Source organism: Haliotis rufescens, unplaced genomic scaffold, assembly GCF_023055435.1.
Source record: "Haliotis rufescens isolate VD_foot unplaced genomic scaffold, xgHalRufe1.0.p SCAF_19, whole genome shotgun sequence".
In the NCBI taxonomy this organism is placed as follows: Eukaryota; Metazoa; Mollusca; class Gastropoda; order Lepetellida; family Haliotidae; genus Haliotis; species Haliotis rufescens.
In genome coordinates this window covers 3,270,654-3,295,611 of record NW_025963879.1, presented here as the reverse complement: position 1 = coordinate 3,295,611, position 24,958 = coordinate 3,270,654, and the positions used below count along the sequence as shown (strand labels likewise).

Sequence of the window (24,958 nt, the reverse complement as noted above, 5' to 3'; positions counted from 1 at the left end):
AACCGGTACCCCTGTTGTTGGTGACAAATGGAAGAATCTTGAAGAATTGTCTAATTGGCACCTGCCCAATCTCCAACCTACAGGAGTGTCTATGACTGGGATGACTGGGGGAGGGAGATCCCAGGCGTTGGTTACCAGGGCGTCAGCACCTGCTTCCGCGGTCACCACACCTGGACTTGTGTTTGCAATGGCAGGGTTGATAATTGCCTTGTGACTTTGTACGGTCTTAACCTTTGCCTTTGACTTGATGTGCTGTTTCATCACGGGCAAAGCTGGAAACACGTGCGTGGGTTTCAGAGATAGGGCCATTGAATAGCAAGGGAGCACTCCAGGGCTGGTGTAGGAGTTGCCTCTTGAACTCGGAATCCTAATCGGTTAAGGCAAGATAACCAAGGCGCCTGGTGGTGGTAATCTGTCAATGCTGCCCGGAGACCTGATTAGGATTGTCCTCGGTAAGATCCTGATCAATGGCTCTAGCAGACGAGGCCAAGAGGGATAAGGGCCGAATGTCCATCTCAACATAGGCGAACCTAGTATCGGGCATATGCAGAGTGGTTGGTCCGCATAGGTGAGCCAGTCATGCGATTTAAATCACCGTCCTGAGAAATGTGCTTTATACCAGGCTTCCAAAGCATAATGGGAAAATTAAGCCTCCTGTAACGAGGCGCCTTAAATGCCACAGTGAGGGACAATTTGGATAAATCATCATCCAACGCCAATATTAAATCTGAAAGCATGGGATCCGTTGGAATGGATGTAGGGGAAGACCAAATTGTTTCCCTTTTATCAACATTCAGACCCGGGTGCAACCTGTCCGCTATCCAATCCGGCACTTGGTTTAGTCCCAGGTGCATGTCTAACTCCAACACGGTCGACTCAAAGGAAAAGCCAACTGAGCTCGTCTAAGAGTCCAAATGATAGTTGTATTGTTGTCAAAGAAGGGACAACTACAGGACCGACGTCTGGAGTGAGAGGACCTGGAAGTACGACGGAAAGACCCAGGAGAGACAGAGCCACATTTATGAGACTGACGAGGCGTCGTGGCGTCCTCTAAAGGAGCAAAGCACGGACGAGAAGTAGTTGGAAATATTGGCAATAGAGGTGTGTGTATATGCTGCATAAAATGAGCTATTAGCACAGGTGCGGAAGCCAGTGGCACCAGAGGTATACTGATTGATGGTTGAAACAAAGGAGGAGCCATAGGGCGCTATAGCCCTGGAGTAATGGTGCCGTAGTTGGTGATAGAAGCACCTCAGTGTGATCCAAGTGGTTTATGGGAGAAAATATGATATATAGAGTAGAATGACACACTTAAAAGGCCCAGAATAGAAAAGTATTTAGCACATGAACAAGATAGGCATATTGAATTATCAAAGTACAAGACATGTAAACATGACGTGGCATGACAAGGTGGTAAAACAAGATGGCGGATGGTACAACACACACACAAAGTACGCGCTGGGAAAAGCCAAAGTCAGGCAACAATTACCCTAAGGTAGGCTTGATAAGACCATCCAAGTACACCAGACCAAAAATACACAATTGAGAACATATTGGTTATCAAAGGATAAGCAAAGGGATAAGCAAAGGGAAAGGCAAAGGATGCTATCTGGTTCTTTAAACTGGAGAGCTTTATTCTCATACGTCTGTTCAGTCCGATGACTAGCAGTGATGTGATTATACGTGACCTCGCCACTTCCAGTCTCGTGTTAGCTGTTGGAGAAAGGAAGCCATACAACTGGTTGATAAGGTAGTAATGCAGGATAAGACAAAAAACATCAACATTTACTCAGTCTTTATTCCTACTGTTGGGGTGGTAAATGTTCCACAAGTGTTACATGATAACAGAAATTTAAACATGGTGTTTACTCCTACCGTGGTGCTGGCAAATGAGGTGGTTTGTCCCTCCTTCGTCCCCGGTCCTCCATCATGGGGCCTGGTCGTCCAGGTTTTCCTGGCGGACCTGTTGGTCCTGGAGCCCGCTTGTCGGGACTTCTCTGTTTGGATTTGACAGTAACAGCACTTCGAGGTTGATCACTGGAACGTACAAAAGGACAATATCAAAAATGTGTGTCTAACATGGTATACATTTACAGTGAAAATATGGATACAGCCATAATTTGACTTATCAAACATGCCTCTTAGTGACAGTCTCATTCTCGCACAATTCTTTCATGTTCTTGATATAATCATTACCGTTATTATTCATATCAGTAAACTCACAGCATAGCACAACCTCAACCTCAACTCAAATTAATCATAATCAACTGAGAAATTTCTTTGTGAAATTCCATAAAACAGAAGGACATAAAAACAAGTAAAGACACCTATTGTATTTCATATCATTGCTCAAAATCATATTACAATCTATTGTTCAAAAACATATTTTTTTATGATTATTTCAGAAGAGTGACCTTGACCTCCACTCTCAGCAAATTACTTCATTGAAAATGTCTAGTTGGTGTCATCAACATGTCTTCAAACAATACTGCCAATACATGCTCAATGAAATATTTCTTTAAATGGGGGAAGGAACTTGACATTTGACACAGTCTATGCACAAACATAAATTTTCATGCTGAAAGCATCCAATCTCATTAAAATCAGATCTTCATTCTCGCTACCGCTAAACAAAGATCTGAGGACATCCCATTAGGGTTCACGTCAGAACGACCTTTCATCTGACCAATCAGAGCATCGCTTTCCAGATCATGAAAGTGACAGTCGGAATGTGATTTTCAATCTTGCAAGTCTTGAGAACTTTAACACGGGGTATTCCGAATGATAGTTATGGGTTTAACGACTGAATCCAGACCATCTAATAGCCATTCCAAAATGTTCTTTTGTTCAGGTTTCAAATTTTTAATCGACAATTTGTCAAAATATGTTTCGAGGCGTAGTCGCCAATTTGAAATTAGTGCCGTAAAGCACGAGAAAGCTGCCTTCTGATTGGCTAATATTTCTTTATGATTATTTCAGAAGAGTGACCTTGACCTCCACTCTCAGCAAATTACTTCATTGAAAATGTCTAGTTGGTGTCATCAACATGTCTTCAAACAATACTGCCAATACATGCTCAATGAAATATTTCTTTAAATGGGGGAAGGAACTTGACATTTGACACAGTCTATGCACAAACATAAATTTTCATGCTGGAAGCATCCAATCTCATTAAAATCAGATCTTCGTTCTCGCTACCGCTAAACAAAGATCTGAGGACATCCCATTAGGGTTCATGTCAGAATGACCTTTCATCTGACCAATCAGAGCATCGCTTTCCAGATCATGAAAGTGACAGTCGGAAAGTGATTTTCAATCTTGCAAGTCTTGAAAACTTTAACACGGGGTATTCCGAATGATAGTTATGGGTTTAACGACTGAATCCAGACCATCTAATAGCCATTCCAAAATGTTCTTTTGTTCAGGTTTCAAATTTTTAATTGACAATTTGTCAAAATATGTTTCGTGGCGTAGTCGCCAATTTGAAATTAGTGCCGTAAAGCACGAGAAAGCTGCCTTCTGATTGGCTAATGTCGACTTCTTGTCAGTCCTTCTAAAGGTCGGTCAAAGTTTGAGCAAGGTCAGTCTGACGTGACCCCAAATGGGATGTCCTCAGATCTTTGTTTAGCGGTAGCGATTAGCGAAAACTAAGATCTGATTTCAATGAGATTGGGAAGCATCAAACTGAGGTCTTAGTCGCCTCTTATGACAAGCATAGTCACCTTTTACGGAAAGCATGGGTTGCTGAAGGCCTATTCTAACCCGGATCTTCACGGGCCTACCTAAGTTAGTATTATAAGTTAATATTCTAGCTACATCACGCTGGCCTGTAAATGATCAAGTCTGGCATAGTTTACTGAGGACCAGTTAAAACCCAGAATACCCATGGGAGTACTGATAATGACCATTCAACCATTTACTGTACCTAACGTAAAGACGTTCACTATACCCAATGTAAAGTCATTCACTGTCCCCTATGTAAAGTCATTCACTGTCCCCTATGTAAAGACATTCACTGTACCCTACGTAAAGACGTTCGGTATACCCAATATGAATTCATTCACTGTCCTCTACGTAAAGACGTTCACTGTACCCTACGTAAAGACGTTCACTATACCCAATGTAAAGTCATTCACTGTCCCCTATGTAAAGACATTCACTGTACCCTACGTAAAGACGTTCGGTATACCCAATATGAATTCATTCACTGTCCTCTATGTAAAGACGTTCACTGTACCCTACGTAAAGACGTTCACTATACCCAATGTAAAGACGTTCACTGTCCCCTATGTAAAGTCATTTACTGTACCCTATGAAAATTAACTCACTATACCAGTGTATGAAACTCCCAAAAATTTCAGCCAGACCACAGGACTGGCTAGCTGAAATACTTGCCAGCCCTGACCAAAACCTGCCTGCTCACTATAATCATATGTTTCTCAGGATAAGCTAACGGGATTTCTTTTTGGTTACATTTTATCATTCATCTTTACATGTGAATTAATGATTATCATGGGGAAATATTTAGAATATTGTCGCATATGAAATATAACCCGACCGTCGGGCAGGGGGATTTGAAAATCTGGCAGCCCGAGTTGAAATCAACCCGTATCGGACGGTCGGGCAGGCAGGTATTTCGAACACTGACTATACCCTATGTAAAGTCATTCACTGTACCCTATGTTAAGTCATTCACGGTACCCTATGTAAAGTCATCCACTGTACTCTATGTAAAGTCATCCACTGTACCCAATGTAAAGTCATTCACTGTACCCTTGGTAAAGTCATTCACTGTACCCTATGTAAAGTCATCCACTGTACTCTGTAAAGTTATTCACTATACCCAATGTTAAGTCATTCACGGTACCCTATGTAAAGTTATTCACTATACCCTATGTAAAGTCATTCACTATACCCTATGTAAAGTCATTCACTGTACCCTATGTAAAGTCATTCACTGTACCCTATGTAAAGTTATTCACTGTACCCAATGTTAAGTCATTCACTGTACCCTATGTAAAGTCATTCACTGTGCCCTATGTAAAGTTATTCACTGTACCCTATGTAAAGTTATACACTATACCCAATGTTAAGTCATTCACGGTACCCTATGTAAAGTTATTCACTATACCCTATGTAAAGTTATTCACTGTACCCTATGTAAAGTCATTCACTGTACCCTATGAAAAGTCATCCACTGTACCCAATGTAAAGTCATTCACTGTACCCAATGTAAGGCACTAGTATACCCTATGTAAAGTTATTCACTATACCCTATGTAAAGTCATTCACTGTACCCTATGTAAAGTCATTCACTGTACCCTATGTAAAGTTATTCACTGTACCCTATGTAAAGTTATTCACTATACCCAATGTTAAGTCATTCACAGTACCCTATGTAAAGTTATTCACTGTACCCTATGTAAAGTTATTCACTGTACCCTATGTAAAGTCATTCACTGTACCCTATGTAAAGTCATCCACTATACCCAATGTAAAGTCATTCACTGTACCCAATGTAAAGTCACTAGTATACCCTATGTAAAGTTATTCACTATACCCTTTGTAAAGTCATTCACTGTACCCTATGTAAAGTCAATCACTGTACTCTGTAAAGTTCTTCACTGTACTCTATGTAAAGTAGTATGATTCAAGGGAACAATACAGAAGTCAAGGAAATGAGACATACCTGTTCTTGGAGGGTGGAGGCACTTTTCTCTCATCAGAAGTGGGCCCTTTTCTACCAGTACTACAACAAAATGTACCACACAATTGATGTTAAAACTTTTTGCATAAAAAAATCTCTTCCAACCTTATACCTTTTTTGAAATACTACATGGTAATGATGCTGTATGACTCTGAAGGACCATTTAAACAAGATGGCTCTACTGTACACGTCTTGTTGAGGAGAACTTACGAAGATTTTGAGGGTGGCAGCTGTTTCTTCTCTGGTGGTGGTGGACCCGACTTCCTCGAGCCTACTGGCCGTGGGGAGGGAGATCTGTCAAACATAGCACATGTACCATCACAATAAGGAAACACTCATCCTACACTTCTTCAACACCTCACAAAAACTGCATCAAACATATCTGTTTACGATAAACTATTAATCAGGTGGCCATATAGGTTGCAAGAGTATATGAAAAATATTCATTTATATCTAAATGAGACAAAATCTAAAGGTATTTAAGTCAATTGAAAACCATATTAATTTAAAATGTACATGGATGTCAAAACTTTCAAAATAAAACTGGACTAACTTGGTTTAAGTAGTTCAAACTCCAAAAATGGAAGCTGCAAATTAACACAACTAACAATACAAGATGCTATCTGCATGTGTCCTGCACTCACCTCGAGCTGAATGATGATGAGCGACTGTACGATGAGCGACTACTACGGGATGAAAATGAAGAGGATCGTGATCTGGATGAAGAGTAGGAACTGAAAGACAATTTGATAAAAAAATATAAAATGTTGCTTCTTTCACCTAAGCTATGATAATTTTAATTTCTGTGAAATTAAATCTCAATTTTCACAACAGCCATTTGAGTTACATGCAACAAAAGGAGTGTGGTTAATTTTCACACAAAATATAAATTCTAAACACCCCCTAAGTAGCAATTGGCAATATCTGGCAACCTGGTATGGTGTGTGCACAGTTTCAAGAAAGAGTACCTATTAGCTTTAGAGATATGGTCCAGACAATATCTCCAGTGTTTTAGTTATGCCCCCGTTTCAGCTAAGTCTAACTTGTTTCCATGGAAACAGGGGGAAAATCAAATTTGGAAAAATACCTATATAGCAAAAGGCACCACTTCAGGCCTTGGCCAATACATGTACCAGGTTTGGATAAAAAGTCTAAGTCTGTTTGATATGTCTGCCAAGTTTTGTTGAAAAATATTGAACGTTTTTTTTTAGCTGTGCTCTGGAAACACCCCCTGATGAGACTAAGTACATATTGTTTTCATGGAAATCAAGAAAAATATAAATGCCAAAAATCTGTAAATAGCAAAAGGCACCACTTCAGGGCCTGTTTGATTTACTGCCAATTTTTGCTGAAAAATATTTAACGGTGTTCGAGCTCCAGAAACAAAATGATCACAGACGGACAGACAGACAAGGCGTCAACCATATCCCCCCCGCATTATATCCCAGGGGAATAAAAATCCTACATTTCATTGCCCTGTTAATTCTTTAATAATAACTTGCAGTTTTGTATAAATGTCTTTTGCAGCAAGATAGTGATATTGTAGAACATCTGAACCTGTTAAATATTTCATATTTTTTTAACATTAGTCATAACGCATGAAGTCACACTCTTGCCAATATTTAATAATTTAAACCAAAATAATAAATAGCCTCACTATCATCATTCCTTTACGTGATTAAAACATTAACATCCTAATGATTTCTGATCCCACCCACTAAAACACACCTTGATGAATGAGATGATACACTGTAAGACCGTCGTCTTCGTCTCCCGCGAGAATGACTTCGGGAACTACGTCGTTTCTGTTTTGGAGACTTTGACCTGCACAAGGAGAATGAGAAGACATCTTTACATCTGGCCAGAATCTTACATGCCATTACAGCATTTAATACAATGAACATGCACCCATAATGACCTGTCAATAAGGACAGCGTCAACAAATCATTTTATCATTTTCAACACATCTTTCAAGAAAACTCTGAGCAGTAAAGGGAAGTGGGTAATAAGATTGCCCCACCTCATTGGTAAATGTGCAGCCATATATTGAATAAGGGTTAACTAATAAGCAAAAGTCACCTAAGAAAATAGAATACATACTGGTTAAGATATGACATTTTCCTCATGTCAACGTATAAGTGAGTGAGCCAGGTTAAATCACTACTAGCAATCTGTCCAGCAGTATCAAATAAGGGTTAAATCTAAACATCAAGTTAGAAAATGTTTTGCTTATGTTTATAACAAACACACTCATAACGAACTGATGGACAGGGTTAGAAACTAACAGCTTTCGTCCACCAGTCCTTATAATGATAACATATAGCAAAATCCTTAAAAAGGACCAATTTCTACTAGTCCTATGATACCTTTGCCATTTGGCAGTTTGGCAAGGACTACAGGACTAGTGCCAATTTCTAACGCTGATGGATATAACGTACTGTTGTTTGGTCCGGGCATTTGCTGTATATATCCTGTATACATGTTTAAAATGAACTATGGTTATAACAAACTAAAATTAGTGGCCCTTTTGAGTTCGTAATAACCATTGTTTACTGTATCTACAATCTCACCTCTGCCAAGGATCGTGCCACTCATCTGCACGGCCCCGAGGCATCTGGGCTGGTGGAGGAGGCTCCATTCTGTTGTCCCGGTACTTGTCTCTCCGTTCATCCCGGGTACGAGGTGGTGTGTCGAACCTGCCACAACAAGCAGTTGTCTATGAACACTACCTCGGTACACAAGCTTATTTTCATCAGGATACATTATATCTACTACTAGCACATAGACCTTGGATAAAGATGTTGATGATTCTGCATTCATGGTCTATTTTTCAAAAATCTGTACATACTTAAGCTACTGCTTAATAAACTTGTCTGTTCAGATCATAAACTTACATCTGACGTTCCAATCGCTCAATTCTATCAAGTGGAGGACTGTAGCGGCGTTCTTTAAAACGTTCACGTTCCTTCTCATGCTGTAAATCAAAGACATGCAGTGTTAATGTGTTGGGCAATTTATCTTCTGGTAAAAATATCTCTTGCAAATCTTTTAGCCATCCTCATTTCATGAACAAGAGGACCATGTCATCAATAACCCCTGTTATGGTAAATCTTTGTTGTGATAAATATATGAAACTTGTTGCCATGGAAACTCAAAACTTTATTGCTTAACAAAAAACAAACTAGAATGTGTTTTTACACATAAAAACATATATCTACCCCCTCCTTTTTTAAACATAAGTTTAAGTTGTTACTGTAAATGTGTTTGCAAATCCAAACAAGAATCATCAGATGATGACAAATGCCCCCGGTCCCAACAAACTCAAAAGAACAAATCATCTGACTGTTGCATAACAGGAATATGTTGGTTTTTTTAAACTCCTAAATAGCAAAAGGCACAACTTTAGCCCTTGATTAATACATTACCAAGTTTGGATGAAAAATGCTGAACAGTTTTTTAGTCCTTCTCCGGAAACAACACCTATGTCCGTTTCAGATGTCTAACTTGTTTCCATGGAAACAGGGAAAAATCAAATTTTGAAATATTCCTTAATAGCAAAGAGCACCACTTCAGCAATTGTTTAATACAAGTACCTGGTTTGGATGAAAATTCTTTCACAGTTTTCAAGTTGTGCTCCAGAAACAACACCTATCCCCACACTTTTTACACAAAGTCAAAACTGTTTCCAGGGAAATCAAGAAAAAGAAAAATGCTGCAAAAGGCACTACATCAGGATCTGTTTGATATATCTGCCAAGTTTTGTTAAAAGATATTGAACATTTTCTGAGATGTGCTCTGGAAACGAAATGATTACAGATAGATGGACGGACGGACGGACGGACAGGCAAGGCATCGCCAATATCACCCCCAAATCATGCCCAGGGTGGTATAAAAAAGGCACTTTATTCATAGCTCAGATTTTTCTTTTGAGGCTGTTTGAAATGAAGGTTAGTCTATTTGCCCTGAAACTAGTGTGATACTCTGTCAAGAGCACTTGTCTGATCCCTAAATCTAGTTACACTCACCACCAGTACAAGTTGACCAGGGGACAGGTTAAACTCAACTAAGTGTCTACCTTTGCAATTTAATATAAGTTTGTTTTTTCACTGACTTAAAATGATCCATCTGACCTGCAAAAAACTGCATATTAAGAAAGAATATCTACATCTTTATTCTTTGCTTCTGTCAAAGTATTTGCACATCAATTAGAAAACAGTTCTTCCATATTTCTGACTGTCCAACCCAACTCTTTCTTTATCCTAACCATGTTGAAATTTTTTTTTACGCCATGATCAGCAATATTCCAGCCATATCAGGCCTGTGTGCCAGTAATTAAAAGAGACTGGGCCAGGATGTTCCCAGTACCCACCCTGTATGGAGAGAATTCCTGTTCCCTTGTCCATCGAACTTCAAAGTTCTCGTATGACCCAGCCTGCCAGCCATGGACCTGAGACTTCCCATAGTACTCCTCATCATCATATCTGAAATAAAGTTACCATATTACCCAATGTTTTCTTTTTTAAAAAACATATTTGATTCCCCAAAAGACATAGGGATTGGGCACAAGTGCACCACTTATTGACGCCTTTCCTACAGATAGCACATTGTTCATGATAATTCAGGGAATTGTGTGAATGTCTTTTCTTTTGATGATCAAAACAATACATCAAGTTTATATCAAGTTTAAATATTCAAGTGAAAAAAAACCACACTGACCATACCCAAAAATAAGTGCCCACACTCTGAGAATCAGATAAAAACAAAACTACTACAACAAATTGTAAAATCTTTACTCACTGGTCATAGTAGGGATCCTTCACATACTTGTTCCTCTCATTCTCCTTGTTCACCTCGCGCTCCTCATCAAGGGACAAGTTCATACGCTTCTCCTCAAAATTGGTCTCCTGTTCTTTCCTCATGTTGGCCTTTTTACGCATCTGTAACCACGGAGACATCAAGTGTGAGAGCAGTTGTTCTACTTTGTATGACGTGTCTTGCACAACCATTTGTAGGATAAGTCTAACACAAAGGATATTTCATGTATGAACACATAATGTCATTTAGAAAGTTGTCAAATGTAACAAATGTTATATTTGGGATAACACTTTCTTCTTAAAGTAGAGATTCTCGTACTTTTTTCGGTTGAACCCCCTCCGGGATTCCACTTCCACACCGCCAGATCGAGGCACCTAATTGCCAGAACACAGTCAGCGATCTAACCTACTCAGCCTTGGTGAGAGTACGAGAATCTGTACTTTACCAAGAAAGTGATATCCCAAATATAACACTTGTGATATTTCATGTGTCAAGTGAAATACATTTCTCTCATCGAGTGACGGGGGGAAAGGAGATATTTTCATAGCCACTCTTGAAAAATATCTCGAGACACATGGATTATCCTAATTATAATATACCTAACATGCAAGGACGTTACAACATCCCTTGTAATTGCGACATAAAAAGTAGTTCCATGTTTACAAAATCTTAAAAAATATAAACAACAGTAAAAAAAAATATTTAGGGTGATGAAAATACTTTATCATAGATTTGGATAAGATTATATACAAAATCATCTTAAACAAAAAGTATTCTGTTGGAAGTGAAAGAATACATGCTGGTCAAGAAACAAAAAAGCCACTTTGTGAAACGAACGAATTAAATGCGAAATTGGTAAACTCTAAATATTTTTTACATTTGGATATTTATCCTGCATTACTACCTTAAAGCTTTTACAACTGTTCTTTACTAGGAAGACAGAGCAGTCAGAGGTCCTGGCTGCAGAAATTGTTGTACCAACCAGTTGTGTGACATATGCCCTCCCTAAGCTACCACATGACCGGAAGTAGCAAAGTCACGTATAACCACATCACTGTAGCAAATCGATTGGGTGGGTACTTTAGTAATGCAGGGTAAATATCCAAATGTAAAAAAATATTTAGATTTTTCTTATAAATTATCCTATCTTGGATTACTACCTTTATGCATTTTTATCAGACGGAACAGATGGGGGCAGATGGAATTTCAGGACCAGTCTTGGGAGCCAAATAGCATCCTGAGCGGGAAAAAACGGAAACCACACACCTTCCTGTGTGAAAGAGCCACACATATAAGAGTAGGAGGTGTGAAATCCAGTCATGGAAAGAGGAAAAGTAGAAAAGGATGTCCGCCAAGTTCGAAATTCCTATTCAAGCAGCAGGAAATATGAAACCCTCTGGACTGGGGTAATTTCTAGCAGAGAGGTTGTGAGGTCATTTCCGCGATGTTAAATTCAAGACTCTCCGGGGTTCATGACCTGCTGCGCCACCACCAGGGGACTGAAAATATGAACACCTTACACATATTTAAGAGCACATATCGGAGATAACGACTGGCCAAGATAGTATCCAAGCGCCAAAACAACCCTCCATGATGGATTGGATGGAACAAGAGCCATTGTTGAAGCAAGGGCATGGATCTCATGGGGCTTGTTGGCTCTAGGCGGGTCCATACCAGCTAGGTCGTACGCCTGCAGGATAATGGAGGGCAGCTGTAGTGAGATAGTGTTACGACTAACTTCCGTCTGGGATGGAGGCAAGACCATTCGTTTCCGAGATCCACGTTGTGTCTAGGATTGATCAAGGAAAACCCTTAAGGCTCTAACTGGGCACAGAAGTCCACATCCTTGGAACAGAGGAACGGTAAAAGATCTGTCCATCAGTCCTGGGAGTTGATTTGTAGCTCCACATGTCATAATACAGAGTATGTGTCGAAGGTCTATGTGCTAAGGCAATGGCTTCGTCGCTTCGGGGCTGGGTGTGGCAACTGACTGTGGGGATGTACCAGTAGATGTGGCCACCCTCGGAGCTCAAGAGGGTTGTGACTGGCGATGTCGCAAATTCACGAACCAATTTCGTGCCAGCCACCAAGGTGGCAGTCTGGTCCTCCAGATGTGCTGACAAACAGGTGGAGTGTGGGCTTGAGCGCTGTCAAGGAGACGCCATCACAACTATTCAATGTCCACCAACGAAGACAAGGGCGGAGGTGAGTCGGGAGCCCATGGAGGCATAAGGGTTCTGCTAATGAATAAACGGGGACAGAACCTGCAGTAACAGGCGTAGTTGGCCTCTGGACATCAAATCCTGAGCAGACGTGAGAAGGCCCATTAATACCTGCCATTGACGCAGTGTGCGAGCTTGGTGAGGGCAGGAAGGAGATAGTTAGTGCTGTATTTTGTGCCACCTGTTATTGGGTACCAGTAGGAGATCCTGGTCCGTGCAAAACAGGCCGCCTATGAATTGCATTTGAATGTCGGAGTGAGTTCCGACTTGTTCTCGTTGAATTTCCGCGTGAATTTCCTGTGAAGGAGGAGGGTTTCTGGGGCCTGATGATTTAGTAGACAGTCGTCAATGTAATACTCGAACTGAATGTTCCTCTGGTGCAGGTATGCGATAATTGACTTGGAAATCCAGTTAAATAACCACGGGGCTGTGGAAATGCCAAATGAGAGGACTACCCACTGGTAGTGGATACCCTGGAAAAAGAACCTGAGGAACTTCCTGCACCTGTTTGGTGATCTCGTAAGCCTGAAAGATGACAGCGCATAACCATGGTGTTGCGACTAACTTCGGTCGTGGACGTAAGGGATACAGGTATGAATCACTGTTTCCTCAAACCATGCCTAGTCTTGGAGCAGCAGATGAAAACTCATACATCGCGCACCGGACACAGGAGTTCACCCTCATCTTCAAGTCCCACAATCCTTGAAATTGGTGGGATAGTGATGGAACAATCAGGTTGGCCTGGTAATTGATTTTTGCTACCATGCTCAAAACGGTTGTGATTTCCCGGAACGACTAACACTGAATTAAACACTACCAATTACATTGTAATATTGCTACGCTGTAAGTGTTTTTAATACACAAGTGTAGGAGGTATTCAGCTAGGAATTGAAGTGACGATGGATCTTGATTTTTTGCCTTGCCGTGCTGTTGTCAGTGAATATTGTGAGTTGGGTGGACTGTAGCCGCTCCTGCCAATGTGAGATGGCCAGAATGAGCACTTCCAAACTCTAGATTGTTAAAGCACCAATTCTGTTGTGCGCCGGACCACAACCCTGAGGCTGTCTGGCCTTGTGAAAGAGCACCCCAGCCAGGAAACGTCTACAAACAGGTGTTAATTCGGGGATAGTCCGAATAAGGAGACGTTTGACTATCAATCCTCAGTTGAGATGGTAGAGTGATAGCTGCATACAGGTCTTGGAAATTGATGTGCGCAAACCTTGCAACACTTGCCACTGACAAGAGTATATGTGGCTGTTGAATAGCGGGTAACAAATTGTTGTCTACAACTATGATAGCCGCACAAATGCTCCTGTTCTTATATTGAGGTGACAATGAAGTGAGGAGTATCATACTCCGTGTCTGCCTCGATATTGTGCATGTTGATACCAGTGGTCTGCTGAAGATCGTGACTCGGTCACATTCACATTGCAGCATCACGTACCATATTTAAATCACCCTGCGCATTAATTAACCTCAAATCCCGTAATATGCTGGAGGTGAGGTACGAGCACCACACAACAGACAGTCCACAGTGAACTGTGTGGTAAACAGTCAAGTGGTGTTTCTGAGTTCTGTGTAGGACATGCGACTTTAGCTGGTGTATGCGCAAAATTGATCTACCTGAAATTTGTGTACGCCTGGTGCTGCCTGTACAATGACCCCCATAGAATGGTACCCGGCAGCATATGACGATTCTGTCCCATGTCCAATCTTGAAGGTGTGAAGTTCTTCAAGTTTGGTACAATTGTCTTCCAGACAATTGTCACGAAACAAATTCAACGAGAGTACTGACACCTCTTTGTGCAATTGTTTAACCAACAGAATTGGTGCGAAAATTTATATTCCAGTCGCTGCCGAATGTTGAGGAAAAAACAAACCTTTGTTGCATGCAGGAAATGTTTACCACAGTTGTAAGTGGTTTAGACAGTTGTCTTTGGTCTCAATCAGATCTTGTTGTAAAACCCAAATTGGGAAAACCAAGCTTAAGTGATATGAGCCTTGTGGTTTGCCTCTGCAACATCCTTTACCTTGAAAGGAAATCTGGTACTGACCTTCCTTGAGTGATGAGCCTCTTGGCTTATAATTGCCCAACCTGCCTGCACGCTGGAAGAAAAACTGAGACGCATGTTTCCAATGCCTTGAGTGCGGTCTCATTAGGGACCTTAGCGTTAATATCTGTGACTTGCTCATTGAACAGTACGCTAGATGACTATGGTGAATTGCCAGGTGAAGGTGATTTGCCATCAAGGTCACATGACAGCGGCAATGGTCCATGCAAAAAGTAGGAGTTGAAAACGGAAACATCTTTTTTTCACCCAAGACCATCACTGAGCACTGTCTTTGTTATCGTAAGGTAAGCAGTGAATGCAGTCAGGAGTAAAGCAGGATAAGTAAAAAATTAAGGCTTGAAAAAAAACAAGAAAGAAGTGAGCAAAGCTCACATACCCCCTGTTATCCCCGCTGGTCAACAACAAATAGTAAATAGTTTGTTAATTGATGAAATATACCTGTTGCTTTAAGTCAGAGGAACTGCCCTTTCCTTTGTAACCCCATGAGGATGCATTATGTTTGAAATGAACTCATGTTTTTGCAAATATATTTCAATCTAGTGTGGGATAATCAATGCTTAGCACAACATACATTCTTGATGTTTCTAATGTGTCCATGAAAACGGCAAAAATTAAAAAATTCAGAATCTTCAAACTAGCAAAAGGCACAAGTACTCATTGTGGTAAATGGGTGTAGCACGTTTAGTGAAGCTAAGGTGCATGGTTAAAAAGATATAGGCTGTACAAAACACCCACCCTAAAAGTTTAAGTTTCTTAATGTTTCCATGGAAACGGCAAAAATTAAAAAGTTCAGAATCTTCAAACTAGCAAAAGGCACAAGTACTCATTGTAGTAAATGTGTGTAGCAAGTTTGGTGAAGCTAGGATGCATGGTTAAAAAGTTATGGGCCGTACAAAAGTTCGGACGGATAAAGGATGGACAGACGGAAGGCTACATACCCCCGATTTACTATAATAAAAGAATTGGTTCTCAGGCAATGTATCTGAACTTACATTTGTTATCCATTAAAACAACTTTTATCAATATTTCATTCAATTCTGTTTAATCAATTTCGGTGAAATCATGTATGCAAATCACATCAACTCACCATGAACCTTGAAACGAACATTAGACGAGATACATATCTTCGGTCTCCCTATCACTGTATCAAATATTCTTTTCAGTTATGATATTGGCCATGACATTAAGTATTTTTTAGATTAATTCACCCAGGTAGGTGTGAAAATGTGTGAACAGCTGATTACTATTTCCAGCTTATTTTATGTTTGTTTGTTTGTTGTTTAACGTCGCACTCAGCAATATTCCAGCTATAACGAAGGCGGTCTGTAAATAATCCAGTGATTGACATCATCAGCATCGATCCACGCAATTAGGATATGATGACATGTATTAACCAAGTCAGCGAGCCTGACCAATCAATCCATAACCATAACATGAAATGCACAGTAAAGCAGTATGTATGTAAAGGAAAGTAACTGCATTCTATATTGGATCTCATTGTTTATAAGTATTGTAGCATTCCATAGCCGGGGTCGTGTGTTAGAGACATGGAATATTTAAGGATTTTGGGGGGGAAAATGGAAATAAAAACGAAACATGAAGCAGACGGTATGATGATGTGGGCTGTGCCTGAGAATCAAGACTATCATTTTTATAGCCCAGAAAAGAAACGTACATAGCACATGAACAAGAGCTGACATAAGCATATTGAAACATCAAAGCACAAGCCATGCAAACATGATGTGGCAAAACATGGATGTGGATGGAACATCAACGTGTGGAGTAAGCGTGGGAAGGAGCCAAAATCAGGCAACAATCAAAATTTCAAACCTAACAGATCGAATTGAATTTGTGGAGTTGCTGCTTACCTCCTTTGCATGCCTCAAGCCTCTCTCCCAGGCTGACTCTGTCGCAGGGGGTTCCGGAGGAGGGGGAGGTAACTCCGGTTCTATACCAGGCTGAAACAACCATATTGCAGCTATACACAAACACTGTCAAACAGCAACAACAGGAGCAGGAATCAGATGTTCTTTCCAGACATATTACCATGTGGAGACTTGACTGTATAGTGATTATTTATAATACTATAAAAGTCATTCTAATTCACATTTGACAGTCAATGGTTCACAAAAGGAACCATCTCCCTAATAAAGTTGCATGAATAAAATAAACAATAGTTTTGACTTCAGAGCCTGAACTGGAACTTGCATCTATGAAAATGTCAAAAATTGAATACATTGAAAATTGAAAAGTAGTATATATACTAAAGGCATAAATAGTAATCTAATGAAGTGTATGAGATATTGTATGTATGTTTGTTCACATACATATGTGTGAGTGGTTTTTTTATATACACATTTATGCATATGTAATATATTATAATGATTATTAAATTCACTTCAATAACATGTTGCATTCAATGCACTGTATGAACTTCATCTGTGAAAAAGCATAAACACATAAAAGACTCTTTGAGATATGATCTCAAACCAGTATGAGGATATACAAATGGACAAGGAAAGAAGTGATGGCTAACATTCCATGCTGAGTGAACTAACCTCTGGACCCCAAGTTGGTCCAAGCCGTCCCAGCACACCACCATTGTAGCCTGGCGGTTCAAATAACCGGTAGTTGCCTGAAACACAAAAACGATATACAGTGATTGCTCGATATACCACTGACGTCACACTAGAAACGACGTCATACCTGAAGATTGCTGACATCGTTCGAAAAATTGTGGTTCCGCTGCTGTTGCGACTTGCTGTTCTTTCTCTGTATGTAGAATAAGAACATTATATTTGTGTTCATATCATACTATGTTTACGACATTCGTGCCTAAATTCCGATATTTCCCGAGCGATTTAGGCACTCATGTTGTAAACATAGTATGACATGAAAACTCATATAATATCCTCTATATATTACCCATATTATGTATGGGAAAAGCGTGATGAAACACTGGTTAAAGCGGTGGTTACAGCCAACTGAATGGTAGATGTAACTGTACATGCATTTCCAACACATTTATTTACTGTACTGTACGCCTGTTGCGTAGATGTATTCGCAGTGGCTGCCATGATAAAGGCTATACAAATTTATACCCTTTATAATTACACAATTTAAACAACGAAGTTTCAATGGGTTTTTTTTAGGTCTCTCACGATTAAATACCAGAAGCAATTGTTACTGTTGTTGTTATTGCATTACACGTGGTAGGTTTGAAGTTCGAAGACATCTCACGTGTTGTCTTACCAATCACAATAAGCTGAGATGAGTATCAAATTGAACAATGCAGCTTAAGTTTCTTGTTGCTATGATTTGATTTTAAGTGAGTATAATGCCAGATCTTTATACATAGTGTTTTTCACAAATGGAGCAAAATGCAGAATGGTTATGATCACATGCAGCCAGATACAATATATCATGAATGTAATTGTTTAACAAATACACACATGTGTACTGTGACTGGGAATTTAATCTCATCAGTTTAATTGTCACTTAATTTTCATAAGCATGCTTTTTTAAGGGAAATTCTTCATGAATTTTTGGGAGCCAAGGGTTACACCTTGCTGCATCTGGGCTAGCGGTACATCCAGGAGCGCTATGTCGAGGAATCACTGTACTTTGTCTTCCACTAAAAATAACAGATGGCTTCAACCATTTATCCTGCAGCCTGTTCAAACCCTCTTGAACCCACTAGCCCAAACATGGCTCTTAGCATCATGTTTTGTACATTGTAGTGTTATCATATGGACTACTGTTAGCTGATCTTACTGGACCAAACATAATTTTACTAGACTTCGAACTCTTGGCTAAAGCCGCAGACTGATACTGCCTTTCACACATATTACCTTTATCATTTATTCCAGGATGCAGGAAGCGACAGTTATTTCCCCATGTGCAATTTCCCTTGGTGAAAAAACGGCAGATAGGTTTCACAAATGGCCGCCTTCCTCCAGGCTCTCTTATCTCCCCTTCCTCACAATCTTCATCCTGGAAATACAATGTGTCACTTATCTGCCTTTGCTGACATCACTCGGACATGTTCTGAAACATCCTCATCAGTCTTGTTTTTTGTGAAATGCCTCAGCACATGTTTTAAAGTACAAGTGTATAATCAGCCTAAATAATATAAAAGAGAACCCCTTTAACCATGGTAACAACTTAGAAGGCATCTATTTTACATCTCCAAGTTTCAAAACTGCACATTTCCCCTTTGCAAATATAACATCAAGTATTAGCATGATTAGCATTATGTCCATGTGTCAGATTAGAAATTGTCAGCAATAGAATTCTGACGGCAATTCCTATCATACAAGGCTCATCATATCACATGGAACATCAACATCTGGTATTCTTACAAACAATGCATTATGGTTTAAGGGTTTACCTAGGTGTTCCCAGGAGCCAATATTTGGCACCAGGTGCACTGCAAAATTTGTAATTTAGAAGTATAATCACCCAAATCAGGTAATTACAAACATGACTAATGTTCTAGCTTCGCAAAAGTGACTTTCATTTCACTAGTATAAGGATCAATAATCAGAAAAAGGCTTTAATACTTAGTTTTCCATAACAGCATTGTATGTCATGTCAACCTCTGAAGTTTGGAAAATAATGACTTCACAAATATTCCTAATTTTCGACAAAACAATGAGTATATTCCAATTTGCCTGCAAAGGGCACTTACTGATTAGTTTAAAATACTAGATAAATCCATGTTATCATCATTTATGCTATCAGATATTGTGCTTACACTAGAATGAGGTTACATTGTCACTGCCACATAATTACAGTGGTAAAAGCACCTTCACAAAGTTCACCAAATTGCAGTATGATTCTAAAAACATTAGAATGTGTACAAAGAGTTACTCTAATAACATGACACTAACAAGGAAAGCAACCTATCAACTCACATCTTCAAGTTCGCCATCATCCTTTTCATCATCAGACGACGACAGTTCCCCATCCTGCTGAAAGATTATATCACACAATGCAAACCATGGTAAACTCTTGCACTTGCTGTGTATTTAATTCACACCATGTTCAAACAAGGATATAACTGTTCACATCAAGATCCTCGGTTCAAATGATTAATATTGCCTGTATCCTGGAGCAAACCCTAGCTTCAAGCATGTAATAAACTTCCTTATCTTACCTTGCATTAAGGTCCTCATTTCAGATTAGTTACTGATGGACAATTCTGTCCCACAATAAGTGGATGCTACAGTATTCTAGTGGGTTTGTTTGACTTGCTTGAGTCTAGAGTAGATTATACAACCCATCCCATGTTGGTTACCCTAAACATCCTCCTGTACTGAAATTTTGACTTAAAAATAAATGTGGACCTGTATTTCCCACGTAAGATGGAGTTGGTTATTATGTCATATTTACCAACACTGTAAATCATGAAGTAAATGAGTCACCAAATTAATCTGAATGTCAACCCTTAGCCTAAAATGTGTCATGAACTTATCATGCTTAATGTGAGTAACCCCTGCCTTTAAACTATAAAAAATAATCAGAACACAATAACACCAAGACACAGACTTAGAATTCCATAACATAGTATAGGGTGATATCGATTGAATAATATCATTGCCACCTTCACAAACTTAACTCCAACTGCTCAACGTGAAATCAAAAGTAGGAGGTTCATATGAGATTGTACAGATCCTAAGTGTTGCTATACAAGTTAGCACAATCCCTTGAATGTAAATGAGAGTGTTATAAATTCACAACAAATGCTTTTGTTTTACCAGATATGTTTAGTATGAAGGCAAGCAGTGTTTTGCTTGTAATTATAAGTGATTAGATTATCTGACAGGTTACCAAGAACAAAGACTCTGTCATACACGGTTGGCGAATGTCATAACAGCTTGATCAACTTTTGTAAACAAACTGACCACACTTGATGCAGAGTAGCACTGTCTAAATCTAGCACTCAATTGCAATGTTTATTGTGAGCTTTGTTATGTACAGTCAAGTCCCGTTAATCCAACATGGCTGGTTGCTTATGATTATGTCGGATTAATGAGTATGTCGGATAAAGGAAATTTGGTAGTATCAACGTCGTGATCGAAAACCGGACAACTACACGAAAGATAACGATACAAACACGTAATAGAAAATGAAGAATGAAATATTCATATTGTTATGTTACATTGTTAGCAAAAAATGTTTTCTAATCATGCAACCTCTAAAGCTTAACACAAAACAACTATTACGGACTGTATGACTGATTCGAAATACTTTAAAAAGCATGGTCTGGAATGGAAGTCGGCAGTTTGAAACTTGTATCGCAAAACTCAAGAAAGCTGATTTCTTACTGGCTAATACCATCTTCCTGTTAGTCATTGCATTGGTCGGTCATAGTTTGCGAAAGGTTGTTCTGACGTGACCTGTAATGGGGTGTCCTGGGCAGTAGTGAGAACTTGTATCTGATTTTAATGAGATTGAGGTAATCTAAGCATGTAATAAATCCTGTTTTGTTTAATTAAAGCATTCATTGTTTATTGGTAAGCAACCTTCTCTGCAGCCGTTGTAATAATTGACTCGTCTCGCATCAAAACACGGGCTGTGTACTCGCGGGCAGATGACCACAGAGTAAGCTGATCCCTGTGTCAGATTAACGAGACCGATTAATGAGTGATTTTGGTAATCCGTTGCAAATTAGGGGTGTCGGAGTCAGAATGCAAGACTGTCGGATTACAAGTCTAAATAGCACTGATTTAATTGGTTCCCATCATTAGTGTCGAATAAAGCTGATTGTCGGATTAACGAGACTTGACTGTATGTCATCGATTCTGGCCATTTGCATTGAACTTCAAATTACAATATACGCCAATATGTCCAAATAAAAATGTGTCACATTATTTTAAGGCAAGCAAGGGAAACTCGCTTTTTTTCACATAAACTTCAAGATTTAAAGTATTTCGTCAATATCGCAGCCAGGGCAGGCACACCAAACTAGGCTTCACACATTGTCTCCATGTTGGGAATCAAACCCTGGTCTTCAACATAACAAAGCAAAGCTTTGACTACCAGGCTATCCCATGATCCCTCAAAGGGCTTATGTTCCCATGGTTGCAGAAGTAGACAGTTAATCAGTTGGTCATGGTTACCATGGTTACAGGAGTGGATAATTTATCAGTCTATCACATTCAATGTAACCTGCAAGTCCAACATTATTTAATGAGGGTTATTGCACAGTGCAAAAATCAAACTCATCACACTACACGAAGAATTTTTTTTTCACTATTTCGGACACTATATAAAAAAATCATTAAAAAATTTAAAATTAAAGATTGTGTTTCTTCCAACTGAGTTTAATCATTACCGTAATGACAAAGGCAATGAAGATGGAAACCCTGTAGAACCCTTGTTTCATTTTCCTTATAACACAAGACAACAGATTCTTTCCGCACTTCAGCATCTTCAGTTATTTCTTCTCAATCAAATAGTTACAAATCCTAGATAGATAAACAAACCAAGGGTTTTAAATGTTTTTTTATCGGTAAACCCAGTGGGAAGTAATAGAGATCTTATGATTCTCTGACAGATATCCCTCTTATTCTTTGAATTTGATATTGCACTCAGTGCCCTGCAAGCAGAATTCACTAGCAACATGAGTAACCTCTGAACAAAGTGGACCCAAGTAATTAGGAATGACAGGGGTAGAAACAAACTGTGTTTGTTCATAGGCAGCAGTAGAAATTAAACCATTTAAGTTACTTGTCCTTATAATGTCAGCATTTTAGGAAAATCTTTTAGTCCTTTTTACACATTAACCAGTGTTTCAGATCAATTCATCATGTTCATTGTCTGGGACACTGACTGATTGTCATGATACATGTCCTGAAAATTTTTTCAATTTTGGTATTAATCAACTACAATAGAAGAATGTCCCATCAAAATTAGTAAATTTATCATGAAATGTCCAATTACATTTGTCTCTAGCAAAAGAGTGCTTAACCATTTGTCCCAAACAGGCCAGGTACCAAACAACTTTCTTCCTCACATTGTTCTGATTAAATGACCATCTACCTTCTCCGTTTAAGACAAAATGCCATATAAAAGGCTTAACAAAATCTTTTCTGCATTTGGTGTCTAATCATGCTGATGTTGAAACGACTATTTGATGTTTCAAAAGTAAAAAGAAAACCTTTTCATCTCCATCCTTTTGCCTGTCCTCATCTTCAACTGCTTCCTTGGAGTCATTGGCATGCCCATGCATATCATCACCTTCCTCTTCATCGTAATCTAGCTCAACATGCTCTTCATTGAAGCTGGTATTTGACTGCACCTTACCTGCTTTATCACTGTCTCTGTGGACAGGAGAAATATCATGACCATTAGGGATGGCTCTGGAATTGCGATTTTCACCTATGTCCTCAAATTTTCTAAGAGCATCTACATTTTCCACAGAAATGTTCCTCAAAATATCTTTTTCCGGGTCCCTTGAACTATGAACATCTGACTCTGGATCAATGTTACTTTGTGACACTTCAGAGCTACCAGATGTATCATTAGAAGGTGCACTGCTATGCTCTATTGAAGCCCTGGGTGAACTAGTAACAACACTACTATGTACAATGGGCACACTGACATCGCTTTCTGAGAATATTTGTGGTTTGTCAATACTCTGAGATACTTTGGAATCTGCATCAACCTGAGGTAAAGAATGCTTGTCATCATGCAGGGAAGATTCTGATTCTCTGACACTATCATCAGAATCTCTTGCCATTGCTTCCCTACAGCTGACAGCACTGTCACATACACCATCCTCGTTCTGTTCAGTGTTTCCTTCCATCAGGTCAAGAGAATACAGGTCCTCTTCTTCCTTTGAATCACACTGTTCCTTATTTTGATATTCAGCCACAGCTTCAGAAACCTTGTCAATAGATGGACTCTGAGGTGATGAAATGTGCCCTGAGCTGTCAGCATGTTGTCCATCTTCTATCGGGGCAAAAGAAGTTGCTATTGCATCTTCTTGGTCAACTGTGGAGTCTGCACCCAGGTCTTCTTGTTGAGGATAAACTGCAGAGTCATTTTCTGTCATAGATGATGGTTCTGGAGATGCTGGGGTGTCATCTCCCCATGTATTCTGTACACTATCACCTTCTTCTGGAACAGAACTTGCTTCACCTTGCTCAGAACCTTGGGTATCTTCTTTATCTTCCATTGCATCACTTGCTTCATGCAAATGAGAACTGGTCTCAGTTTGCAGTTCTTGAGGACTACCTGGACTCTCTTCGTCATGATCTGGACTAGGAGATATGGGTCCTTCCCCCTGCTGCATATCAACAGGTGATCTGATGTTTAAAGGTTGTTGCTGTTCAACAACAACTGGAAACTCATGTTCCATTGGAGATGCATATTGAGCTGGTGGTGACTCTGGGCTTTCTTCACTGTCACTCTCTTCAACACTTGCTTCATTTTCATTTAATTCAGCACTCTGAGCATCAGTTATCATAGATTCCTGACTTTTAGGATACTCCTCATCATAACCATAGTCACTCTGGGGTCCAGAGCTGGGTGACTTATCAGGAATAAGAGCATCAATGTCAATTGCTTCACCATCTTTGTCTTGTTCGGTCACATTTTCAGGTGATTGTTCCATTAACTCCACAGCTTCCATTTGGCTGGTAAGAAGTTCCCTGCATTGGAAACACAAGACAACATAAATACTAAGAATTACAATTTAGCAGGGACAGGCAATAAGGTGATGTGAAACATAAAAATACAGAGCAATTACGACCCGTTAAAAGTTTTAATTTGGCAGCATTGACAGTAAAATGACGCATAATTCATACACTCGTCTATCGTCATTTCATATCCTTCGACCAATCATGAAAATACTGACACAGTAAACAGTATGTCCAGACCTGATCACATCCACAAACCGTCTTGTCACACGTTTTCTGTGTCGATTCAAAGGAGACGCTTTCTCAGTCAAATTACGGAAAATAAATGAAACCAAATCCTCACCCGCTGGCGATTTCCTTAAACCTTGTCAATTCGACTCAGAAATGGCTATAATAAAATATGAGTTAGTATGAAATAGTATCCAAAAAGATAAAAATCCTGTAAGGCTAGAACACCACAGCCTCTGGTGTAGAGGCCGCCATTGTTCTACATTG

At 39.5% G+C, this 24,958-nt stretch overlaps 1 protein-coding gene across 2 annotated transcripts in view; it reads right to left on the bottom strand.

The window, feature by feature from the left end:
- Positions 1–24,955, bottom strand: part of LOC124121450 (zinc finger CCCH domain-containing protein 18-like) — a 32,624-nt gene extending 7,669 nt beyond the window's left edge. The window contains exons 1-15 of one of the 2 annotated variants that reach the window (XM_046484445.2): positions 24,807–24,955; positions 22,981–24,475; positions 19,733–19,789; positions 18,668–18,809; positions 17,375–17,451; positions 16,685–16,774; positions 10,505–10,644; positions 10,077–10,188; positions 8,602–8,681; positions 8,278–8,403; positions 7,436–7,531; positions 6,352–6,441; positions 5,918–6,001; positions 5,690–5,749; positions 1,876–2,037 (exon numbers count right to left, since the gene is read on the bottom strand). In XM_046484445.2, coding sequence (XP_046340401.2) covers positions 1,876–2,037; positions 5,690–5,749; positions 5,918–6,001; positions 6,352–6,441; positions 7,436–7,531; positions 8,278–8,403; positions 8,602–8,681; positions 10,077–10,188; positions 10,505–10,644; positions 16,685–16,774; positions 17,375–17,451; positions 18,668–18,809; positions 19,733–19,789; positions 22,981–24,456 — 2,792 coding nt within the window. In that variant the 5' untranslated portion in view covers positions 24,457–24,475; positions 24,807–24,955. Of the gene's footprint in view, positions 1–1,875; positions 2,038–5,689; positions 5,750–5,917; positions 6,002–6,351; positions 6,442–7,435; positions 7,532–8,277; positions 8,404–8,601; positions 8,682–10,076; positions 10,189–10,504; positions 10,645–16,684; positions 16,775–17,374; positions 17,452–18,667; positions 18,810–19,732; positions 19,790–22,980; positions 24,476–24,703 lie in introns of both variants that reach the window. The other variant, XM_046484446.2, reaches the window with a different exon arrangement.
- Between the last annotated feature and the right edge of the window lie 3 nt (positions 24,956–24,958).